Genomic DNA, 12,371 nt, shown 5'->3' on the forward strand with positions numbered 1-12,371 from the left:
CCTCCGCTGTTCCAACAAATAGAAGCGGATTATTCATAACAATTGTTTTTACTTTGATTTTGTACTTAAGTTTGAAAACCACACATAAAATAGTACACATGGGGAACAAAACACAGCAAAATATATCCCAAAATTTTTCTCAATTATTACTGAAGTTTGCTTGCCATCTCTCATATTGAACTATTTATTGCTTCAGAATGTTAATCCTTTCAAATACTATTGCTATACTTCATAATGAAGCTTGTTAGTAGTTAATGCACTTACACAATGTTACAAATGAAATACCCAAAACCAGTCACATTTGAAAGGTAGTTTTAACCAGAGAAATTTCACTTTTTTATTTATGAAAGCCCACTCCCACATTACTTAGTGCAGATATTTTGGAAAGATATAAAACAAAAAGAATTTTCAAGCTATTTGCACACATTGTAAAACTTTAACTATAATACAACAGATCAAATACAGAAAATGAAACTATAGAAAATGAAGACTTACAATTAAAAGAAATTCATGAAATCAGAAAGGTTTTTCCTTATTTAGCCTTAACAATAGATTTATGAAAAGTAAATTTACAAGTGCTTACCATGATAGATTTAAAAGGTTTCACATCATAATTGGTATACTGTTTCAAAACATGACGAGTAGCATACCCCAAAGAACACAGGCCATGAAGAATTGGCTGAGAAAAACCTATAAATACCAATGTCAATAACTGAGCATTCAATTTAAAAAAAAAAAGATAATAGGTACCAAGATGATCTTACCTCCAATAGTAGCAAATGATGGATCAATATGAAGGGGATTTTTATCTCCACATAATCTATATAAAGCAGCCTGTAAGAAATTATAACATGATTACAACTGATATATTTTGTGTCAATAATTATTGTTATCAACAAAACTCCCAATTGTTCAAGTCACAGATTGAAGATTTAATATTGAAGACAGATTTAAAACAATTCAGTCTCAATATTGAAGTGTGTAAACAAAAACTAACATCACTTGCAAAAAAAAAGCTTTTGCATACATTTTATTAAAAGTATTGATTAATAATAATCAAAGTTACTGAATACACAAGTATCATCAGAATACTCCAAAAGAGTGAGTGCATAGTAACTGCCAAACTAAAAAAAGTTAATAAAACACAGATTTAATGAAGGGACAGTTTCTATATCATTTTTCACTATGGATTTGAAACCTTATTCTCCGAGTCACAAAAAACTGAAATAAAAAAATTGTAACAAAAAGGAACATAAATATGTAAAAAAACAGTACCTCTTGTAAAATATACCACTTTCAGACGTTAATATGAACAAGTTACAAACATATTCAAAAAAGCATTTTTAATTTCCTGAGGTTTCAATTTTCCATTTTCATTGCAAAAAAAAACATGTTTCATTACAAAATTTCATAAAGCATATTAAACTGTATTCATACAGCATTATATTACTAAAGAGTTAAATAATAACTTAAAAGGCAAATAAGGTTCTTTGCTGAATAAATATATTCAAATTTAACTTTTAATTATAAAGAAAAAAAAATCTTTCATAATAAACAAGCAGTGTTCAATACTGGACACACCAAGGTGCTGAATGACTATTTCTACACATTGTGTTAATTTTTTTGTCATAAAGATGAGCAGTAGGAAAACATGAAAAATCAAAAGCAATCACTGCATTACTGCAATGTAGTTTTCACAAACAACTTTTTATTGAAGGATGAATACCAAGTTTTCCATTCTTTCAAGGTTGTTATTGTTTTATTTTATTTATTTATTTATTTATTTTTTCATTTTAGATTCCTTTATTTAAATCTACTTGCAACTGAAAATTTCTACAAGGCAGTTATTGCAGCCTAAAAAATACTTATTCAAGAAATTATTAAAAAAAAGAAAAAACTTTCATCAAACACAAAATGAGAGATTTTCTTAACCCTCAACAGTGAGTTTAGTTGGATTTGTGATGTGATCTTTTTACCCCCTGATGATCCTATTTTGCACTTTGCAGTGAAATATCCAATAAAAAATACAATAACTGACCTGATCAACTGAAGTTTTTTCTTCTACTACTGCATCGGCACTACGATTGGGAGGATTCATGACCTTCACTGGTTTTTCTGTAGACCTTTTACCACCAAAATTTCCAGCTCCAACAAGAAAAATGGACCACTGTGTACGCATAACCAACTGATTCATTTTATTGTGCGTGTCCGCTAATAATCAGAAATACAAATATTAAAAACTGTTCTATATGTATGATAAATGTAAAGATAGATGTGTGTACATTGAATACATTAATTAAAAAATGAGCAATGTTTAATGAAATAGACAAATTCAACAGCAAGGGAATGCAGACAGAAAAGATGGGTTTTTTTCTCTCTCTCTCGCTCTTTTTAAACAAACAATGTGTAGTTGAACTACAGAAAAAAGATCCAAAAGAATCACCAAAATCAGCAAGGGTGAAAAAAGAAAAGTTTTGAGCAATTATGAAAAACAGCAAGAAACAATTTAAAACACACAAATCACCAAATAAAACTATTTATTTAAATGCAAAGAGCACAAAGTTTTAAAGTATGAATGTGAAAAAGGAATTTACAGACACTGCTATCAGGGGGATAATAGGGAATTCTTTTATCAGTGCAAAACATTGAGAGCATCCAAATACAAGTAGTCAAGTTTTAGCTTGATCATTTATATCAAAGCTCAGATCATTTTATTAACTGCACTGCCCGCTTTTAGTAAGTGACTTCATTTAGCCTCAAAACAAACTTAAAGTTCTTTACCCATTAAAGCATTAGATACAAATAATTTCAAATCCAAGTTGATTGGTGTAGTTTCATATGTGTGTTTGATTTGTGTGTTGTGTGCATTACAAGAAAAACCACTCTTATTTAATGATGAATACCAATTTCATGAAATATTGACTATTAGGAATAATTTTATTTAGCAACACAATAACAAATAAACTGTTTCAAGGAAATATACTGAATTTACCTGGGATGAGGAAAGAACAAAGTGATAGAAAGAAAACTTTTTAAAAAACAGTAAAAAAGTCAAAGAACCATGTGATGGTCTCTTTCCCTCATGGTAAGATAAAGACATGATCCTACTTCATTCTCAACCAGCTGCCACTGAGAATTGTTTGTAATTTTAAATCAAATCTCATCTGTTAAAATAAAATCCATTGAAGAGATATCCATTTTTTGGGGGGGGGGGGCTTCTTACACCCCTAGTAAATGAAACTCCAAAAGGGTATCCAACATTGAATTATATCATTCACAGCAGAGGGTAAATGGGGGACCTTGATGAAGAAATCAGAAATCAGCAATATCTAGTCCATTATTGTACACCGTTGTGGAAGCAATGTTGGCTGCTGATTTGTATTGACTTATTTAGTAGTGAAATTATTTTGAAATTGCCGATGTATAGAATGCTAAAAACAGCCTATTTAGTTGAAAGCGTCATTGGAGTGTGGCCTTCAAGTAAAGATTTTCATCACTCAAAAGCATGTTTATAAAAGCAAGGTTGCCCGTGGCAAAAATGCAACCCAATTTTGCATCTTAAAAATGACGTACAGAATTTATGCTCCAGTACAATGGTAAAGAGTAGTTGCTTACTGTAATAACCTGACAAGTGAAAGAAACATTTTTGTGCACTGTGGTTTTGAAAAATCATTAGAATTTTAACAAAAAAATATATGTTTGAAATGTTTACCTTCTATAATTACAACAGCTCCAGAACCTTTGTCTAAAACATCTAGTAAACGGCACTTAGTACTCAAAACATCAGAGGGTGAAAAAGGCTGATGTAATTCCAAATATTGTTCTCCATGTAATAACTATAGATAGGAAAGGAAAATAACCAAACAGTATTTAAAGCTCAGAAATATCAAAACACAGAAAGTAGGGATAAAGTAATATTATGTCATTGATGTACTTTTACAACCTTCTATTTTCAACATGAGTTGCAAAGTGTTTAGGTGTGCAAAATGTTCAATAACTACAATAGATAAATAACTTTTTTTAATAAATCAGTAATCAATGATACCCAATGGAACGTTTTCAGAACTATAATTGTATCAATTGTTGATTTTGATCACCTGTAGCTCAGAGTGGTCAACAACAATCAAAGTTTTACATTTTCACGTTCTTACCCTCCAATTTTGTCAAATATATCTTAAAGTTATTACTTTATTAATTCAATATGTAGATAATACAACTATCTCGGTAACTCAAAGTACATTTTTACCTTGTTAGTACATATCTCTTTGCATATTTATGCCGGTAAATAATAACTTTCATATTAAAATCTTTCAATTCTTTTCAAAATTTAGCAAAATTCAAGTTTATTTTAAAAAGAAAAAATAAGTAATACATACTCTAGTTGGGTCCCCATTTAGCTTTTCAATTTGCTCTCTAAGCACAGGTGAACTAAATAAAGCATCCATCGCAGCAATGGTACCAAAAGTTGGCAAAACTCTAAAATCATCCGATCCTTCATACAGGAAATTTAATGCAGAAGATTCCTTGGTAGACATACCCACTGTAAAGAACAATACATGGTAAACTTCATAAATTGCAATTATATGATAAATAAAGTGTGCAATGAAACTTGTTAAAAAAAAGTAACAACTCATAAGTACAGTCGAATTTGGATAATACGAAATGTCAAAAATTCATGTTTGTGTTGGCCGAATTTGCTTGTATTAGCTGTTATTCGTAACAATCGTGAAGTGTAAAAAGGGAAGCAAAAATGCATATGTATAACTTACTATGAATGTATTTGGGAAACAACATAATACATTGCTAGTCATTTATATTATACTAGCAAAAATACCCGGCGTTGCCTGGGTTAGCAATAATTATGAGAAACAATCGTTACTTGCATTTGTTTTCTGTTTTAAGTGAAAGAACTTAAAACACACCTTTTTGACATGATTTAAAATCTAGCTTCTTCCTTACTCATAAAACTAAAGTAGCAGTAAGTAAAAAGAGCAAAATAGTATTCATTTCGAAACGAAAACACGAAATTTAAGCGTATACAAATGTGAAGAATTTTCGAAATATGAAATTAAACTTCACATGTTTAAAAAGATTTATCAGTTAATACTTATTTTTTTTTTTTTACATTGAGTCTTACCTTTTCTGTATGTCTATTGAAGAACGAACTGTTTAAAAAAAATGTAGCCGCGCGCCAGTGATCCCCTTAAACTTGCTTTAGTTATTTTGGAAATTTTCAATCATTGTGGATTCTTGGTGCGATTTAAAATATTACCGAATTTGCGGAAATCGTTTTGGGATACCTTGGATAATGCTCCCCCTCCTTACTTTGTAAAACGGTATGTTACTAATTTTTGTTAAAGAGATATTGTCGCCATATGCTAAAATACTTTTGGTCACCATAAAATGGCGCTAAACAATTTCATCCGTAATGTTTCCAAAATAAGTAGTAAAATTTGGCGTTGGTTTGAATTTGTGCATAAAGTCACATTAATGGAAGTTTTTGTGCTGTTTATGGATTTGCCTAATTTAGTTGCTGGATTATTTTACAGTAAAAAAAGTTTTTAAAGATTCTTTGATTGACGATATTTTGTTTACATTCTGAAAGCTGACAAACATTATTACATAGTCTTTGACTTCAAAAACCGCGACAGTTGAAAAAACTGCCAAATGCATCCGCTACTGAAATCTTTCTACAAAAATTTTGGCGAGGTTTCTGCTGTTAGATTGGATAATGATTAAGTGTCCAATCAGCACAAATAATTATTAAAAAAAAAAAAACAGTAATTACAATTGAAGTTCCGTTTAAATGGAAAATAATCAGTCAAATCTAGTTATTATTAGCCAATCTTGGGGAAAAACGTTACTTTAAGATTTGACTTGAGAAAAGCCTCAAACAGTCAGACGAAACACAAAAATATTCAACAATTCTAGCTTTGAACTGGGAGTTGAGATGATACACTAAAAAATGAATTGTATTGAGGAAAGCCTTCGAACATGGAACAAAAAAAGCCCATAACTCGTTTTTCATACAACTTAGAACTTTCTGACAGATGCCATCTTCAGCAGAAAAATAAGTGCTTTCGATGGACACAATTTTAATATGTGCACGTATTTTTTAATCGTTATATTGGGGCATTTATGCGAAAATTTGGACAAATTAGAATAAAAAAGGAACTATCAATCGGATTTTTATCGAACTGGTCTACAAACCTCCCCAGTACCAAAAAGAACAAACGGTGAAAGTTTCAGTCAAATCTGCCAGGTAGTTTCTGAGATCTTAGGGAACAAATTTACCGAAGTCCATTTTTATATATATAGATACCATTGGTTTTTTAAAGTATTACCAGAAAAATTTTCAAGAAACATAAACTGTCAGAATAAAAACTACGGATTTTTTCTTTCATGAACCAGAAAAGGTAAACTAAGTTACAACAGAAAATAACCTGTCCTTATTGATGTTCTAGGGGAGAATAAAATATGCGGGACAGGCATGTTAAATTGTATTAGCGATAACTGAAGAAACTATTCGAAGAAAGGTGATAATGGAGTGGGGGAAAGGAACAGGTGGTAATACCCAAATGGAAAGATAGACTGTTATGGTTAATTAGATCGACTGTTAAAGATAGACTGTTAGAAGTTAATTAGGATGTTGAGGCAGAGGAGAGGAAATCCTTTGACACAAATTATATACTTTCTGTAATGCTAGTGAATAAAATTTACATTATAAGAAAAGTTTGATGTACTGTAAACATATCAAAAAAAATTTATAACATATCTTATAGAATAAATGCTTTAAATAATTTCGCAAAAGTTACTAGTGGACAAATACACAAACATAAGGATTCATAAACCTATGTTTGCTATTTCTTTAATCATTTTCAGATAATATTTTTATGGGAATTAGACCTACTTTTCTGTTTTATTTCAAAAATTAATTCACTATGTGTGTTGTTTCGTTTAATATTAGAGTAACAAAAAAAAACATTAGCAAAAGTTTCACATGGAAAATTAATAAATTACCTGCTAAAGCATATAAAATTGCCTTGTCTTCATCGTAACTAAAAGTTCCAGGATCTTCGCTCAAAGCATGCTTTGATACACTTTTAGCTGCAGGTGGCTTTGAGGCTTGACCACTGAGAGCCTCTACTAACATCACTGTTTGTTCTAAGAAATATTTCAAAAATATACAGTATTAAAATTATGATAAAAATTTGAAAAGTTTCAAAGCAAATAACCTACAAAAGTATTAAAATCCTTTATGGATTTATTTTAGATTTCAACTGTACTTACTTGGTTTAAAAATAAAATGCTAAACAAAAACAATGTTTGTACAAAATACTAACTCTTAATACATCACTGAAACTGTTGGCACAAGCAAATAGACTTTAACTAAGGAACTGTTTAAGAAATAAATCTTAATACATATTTCTAATCTATCATTAATTCACATGACCCATTAAAATTAGCTTGCTTTTACTGCAACAATATGATTCTATTGATAAGAAATGTTCTTGGTTTTTATTTAAAAACTTACACATCTTAAGTCCAACTCTGAAAAATATCCTTTTTTTAAATCAAAATAATTTTGATCCCTGTCAACAATGAATTTCTATTAAAAATACAGTAAAATCCCTCTAATGCGGACACTAACTGGACACATTTTTCTGTCCGCAAAAGAGGGGTGTCCGCTGGCCAGGGGTTTAATAGTGTTATTTGTCTTGGAATCGGGAAATTAAAAATTGTCTGCATAAGAGGGGTGTTCACATTTGAGGGGTGTTGGTTAGGAGGGGTTTTACTGTATATCTCTATGTAACTTGTTGATTTTCAACAAACTAACCAAACTGCTATTGCTGAACTGAGCCCCCAGGATTTGCACTCTAAATTCAAAAATACTGATGTTTTTTGACAAATGTATTAGTATAGTGATGGCAAGCCTTTTCAGCTCAGCATGTCAAAATTTTTTTTAACGTTAACTTAAATCTGGTTTTATCATTTAAGGTAAACACACCAGTAGTGGCCAGTGCTTCAGTAGTGACCACTTCAAGGTTTAAAATGCAGCGAAACATATTGTATCTTTTTCAAACTGTGGATCAACAATATGAATTACCTCTCTTGAAACTCAATGTGCCCAACTCTTCCATAATCATCCCATTTTCTAAAAATACCAGAATTTCAATTTGTTAAATTTATATCCTTTTTTCCCCCCAAACCTAAAATTTGATCCAGTGGTGGGCCCTCTAAAATCGGAAATTTTCGGAAATGGCCATCTGACATTCTCCCATCCAAAGAATTTACATTACTTACTTTAAATTCAAGTAACCAGGGTCGGATTTAAGGGAGGGCAGGCGGGGCTACTGCCCTGGGGCCTCCACAGCAAAGGGGCCCCCGCAATAAAAAATTTTACAAAATATCCTAACTTTCACGGGTTGAAAATATCGGATATATACAAATATATCAAAATATTCGGATAGATATAAAAAAAAAGGAATATTTTCGAAAATATGATTATCTTTTCAAACCTTGATTAGGGGCCTTCACTCCTTCATTGCCCCGGGGCCTCCACACTTCCAAATCCGGCCCTGCAAGTAACTCATGAATAAAATTGATTCAATATGAAAGTTACATTAAGTACCAATATATTAATGTTCATTGTTCATTTCTTTCTCTAAAATGTATAAGTAACCTTGAAGTGACCACTACTGGTGGGTTTCCCTTAGTAATGGAACAAAATTTGGCATTTACAATACCCTTCAACTTATATAATTTGAATTGTGATGGAAATTCTCAAATGAATTTTATTGATGCTTTATAAGACAACTGCAGCCTCTTTATCTCTTTTAGTATTTGGACTTCATTGTCTTCCAGTGCATAATTTAATAAAAATCGTTAAGAAAATAATCTAAATATTACAAACTATGCATGAAAATTTACCTTGAAGAGATGATGGTGTGGTTGAATTGGACATATCAGAAATGGCATTCCAATTATCTCTAACTGCGGGAATAAAATAAAAATTAAAAACTCAAACACTAATTATTTAAGCTTATTGGTTAAACATAGCTATAAATATGTGTTTACCTCCTTCTACTGTAAGCTGACTGGGCGGTATAAATGCTTTTCCTGATGATCGTTCCCATTGATCTATGAATTTTTAAAAAACATTGTAATACACTTATTTTCGAATGCAAACTATATTGAATGTAGTACCTATATTTAATAGCAAAAATATTCTGGTTTGCCAGGGAAGAATAAGGCAATTAAAAAAGACACAACCAACAAATAAAAATGCATTTACAGGGATAGTGTATCCCCCCTATAACACAGTTAATTTGTTTCGTGTAGTATCAAAACCATGTTATATGAGTTTTTTTTATAAATGGTTTTTTTTACTTATTTTTTAACCTAATTAGTCATGTTCATATCATAAATCATGTGAATGTGTACTGAGTTATATCCAAACCATGTTCCGTGTTATATCAAAACCAAGTCATAAGGTGCAAATTTTATAACAGCTGAAATTTCGGTTCAGTAGAGCATACGAACAAAAATTGATTTAAAAATAAAAGTTGTAATAAATGATAAAATTTAATTATTTTACATACCTCAAATTAAAACTGTTATGCACAACAACACAAAACTTTATTCGCTTTTCTTTACTGAGAACAAAACGCATTCTATAAGAAAAGAAAATCTGAGCTTTTCTGTAGTAATAAAGTTTGTCTGAGCAATAATAACAAAATAAAATATAAAATAAAATAAATGGCATTATTCTATTTATTTTATTTCATATTGTTTCAATTACAGTTTTTATTTATCGTTTGCCAAATTTAGCTTATATTCAATCCTAATGTTATTTTCTTACAATGCATTGGAAACAAAATAATATTCATATTTTTGCTTTTAGAACACTGATAAGAAAAATAAAGTATGTATTTAAAAGTTGAAATTAGTGTTATACAGGGAAACCAAACTTTTGAACCGAAGACAGACAATTTTTTGTAAAAGTTTCATAAAAACAAAGTAAAAACTTATGACAATTATTACCATTTGTGCGTTTTTTAACAGTGTATTGAACAAAAATTAAATTCTTTCTTTTAAAAATCTTGTTACATCAAAACCGTGTACTTATAAATTCAAACTGTGTAATATCGAAACCATGTTATAATAATCGCAAATTCGGTACCGTGTAATATCAAAACCGTGTTGTGGGAAGTACCGTGTTATAGGAGGGACACCTGTGTATTTGAAATTTTTAGTTTTTACTTTCGTGAAATAAATCAATCTACCCAATAAAAAATAATTTTTCAACCAACCATTAATTTTTTAACTCTGAAAGAAAGAGGGTACAAGAATCCTGCACTTTTGAAAGTGAGAGGGCAGTTGCCCCCCCCCCCCCCCCCCCCCGTACGATTCCAATGACTCATAACTGAAAAACAAATCAAGTAAAAAAAATTCATATTTAAACTGAAATTACAACTTGCTTAATGTACTTATTAGGATTTGGTGCTTAATGTGTTCATATTGTGTAAACAAACCAGAATTGATCAAAATATTTTGAACACTTATAAAATAGTAAGAAATGAATATCAAATACTGTAATGTGAAATTTTTACACCAAATTCTAGGCAGTTACTGCTTCATTTATTTAAACTTTCATTTCAGTTTGAATAAATATATTTCTTAGGGAATAAAAGAAAAAAACAATCAATAGTCTACATGGTAGTTTAGTACTTCCTATAGTTTTCTAATTCAAAGTGCTCTCAAAACTTAAAAGTATCTTCACACAAATATCTTGAACTTTAATCAAGTGTTTTAAGAACATGGCTAAATCTGAACAAGCAAATTTTAGCTATCAAAGGGGTATTATTTTTCAAAACTTAAAATTGACCAAGAAAAAGCAGGATTTTTCATTTTAGTGGAAATCTTTCATGGCTGAGTATCAAACAAGTATTTTCACTTATATCATATCAATGTTAGAATTATTCTTCAAAAGAAAATAAATATAAGAATAGGAATGCAATAATTTGACTTTCTAGAACTTTCTAAATAAGCTTACATTTCACTTCACCTACTGCACTATCATTTATAACTTGAAGACTAAAATTAAAACAGTAAAAATTATTTAAATTACATTTTCCAACCCATCCTCCAGCAGCTTCAAATACACCTCCATTTTCTTCGCAGGTTTCATGACAAAGATAGGCAACTACTGGGCTTACCAAAGAAGGCTTCAACTGGTCAAAAATATCTAAAAAGATATTAACATTATAATGTTCAAATATGAAAATAACAAAACTTATTCAAAAGTGATTATAGAAAGAAAACCCATGTAGTACAGTAGACACTCATTAAATTTATTTTGCATTGATTTGATCATACACGGTTTAAGATTTGACAAGTTTCATTTTATTTAATGTGAATGAGTTTTGATTTTACGCATTGTGGCATAGCAAACAGATAAAATTTTCTCCTCTTTCAAAATCCAAACTCCTGGGACGTTTTGACGTTCTAATAAGCGAGCTTGGGCCACTGGAGACATTTTTTGCGATGGGCTCCAGAGTTCTGTCCAGCAAAAGTAAAGTTATTAAACTCACACAATTCAGAACTCATGGGTAAAAAAAAAAGGAGTTTTTTAGATGTGACAAAGGAAGGAGAAACCAACGAGGATATAAACATTGATGAAACACAAACAAAAACTTTCTGGTTGAAAATGACACTGGCAAATGATCTTTCTGATTTGTTAGTGATTGAAGTTCCTGTCATGGAAGTGACAAGAGTGATCATGGATGTGTTAATACCCTACAAAGAACTACAGAGAAAAATAATTAATTACTGCCAAAAGACTACACTGGGGAACAGCAATTTCGTTGTCTTAAATCTGTGACTTGATTTCAACTAACTTTTGGCCTCTGGGTCCAAAAATATTCGCAGTTTTTGTCTATCACGTCATGTTTTCAACCTACAGGATACCTTCAAAAGTCATACAAATTGTGCATATAAAGGAAAATAAAAGTAAAAACTTGTCAAATGCACTGTTTACAATCAACAATTTTATTCATACAAAGGCTATAATAGTTACCGCAAGTAAAATTGTGTATTTATACATATTAAGGTAAAAATTTTCGCTTATAGCTTTTTCTGGAGTGTTTAATCTGTGGACATTCTCGCTTGATGCTCCAACAATAGTCAGCCATCATATGTACATCCCATCTACCTTGATATCGTGTCTCCATGACCTTCAAATCTTGGTGGAATCGCTCGCCCTATTCATCACTGACTGCACCAAGATTTTTCGGGAAGTTAGCAAGATGGCTATGTAAAAAATGCAATTTGATGCTCATGTGGCAACCAAGCATTTTGAAGCTCTCCAA

The 12,371-nt window shown here is 30.6% G+C and overlaps 1 protein-coding gene across 1 annotated transcript in view; it reads right to left on the reverse strand.

The window, feature by feature from the left end:
- LOC129217480 (peroxisomal multifunctional enzyme type 2-like) overlaps positions 1-12,371 on the reverse strand; it is a 94,885-nt gene that overhangs the window by 56,051 nt on the left and 26,463 nt on the right. The window contains exons 9-17 of the mRNA XM_054851787.1: positions 11,132-11,248; positions 9,079-9,141; positions 8,932-8,994; positions 7,021-7,164; positions 4,377-4,540; positions 3,713-3,836; positions 2,039-2,211; positions 765-834; positions 584-690 (exon numbers count right to left, since the gene is read on the reverse strand). Of these exons, the coding sequence (XP_054707762.1) occupies positions 584-690; positions 765-834; positions 2,039-2,211; positions 3,713-3,836; positions 4,377-4,540; positions 7,021-7,164; positions 8,932-8,994; positions 9,079-9,141; positions 11,132-11,248 (1,025 nt within the window). The remainder of the gene's footprint in view (positions 1-583; positions 691-764; positions 835-2,038; positions 2,212-3,712; positions 3,837-4,376; positions 4,541-7,020; positions 7,165-8,931; positions 8,995-9,078; positions 9,142-11,131; positions 11,249-12,371) is intronic.

This window comes from Uloborus diversus, chromosome 2 (assembly GCF_026930045.1).
Source record: "Uloborus diversus isolate 005 chromosome 2, Udiv.v.3.1, whole genome shotgun sequence".
Taxonomy (NCBI): domain Eukaryota; kingdom Metazoa; phylum Arthropoda; class Arachnida; order Araneae; family Uloboridae; genus Uloborus; species Uloborus diversus.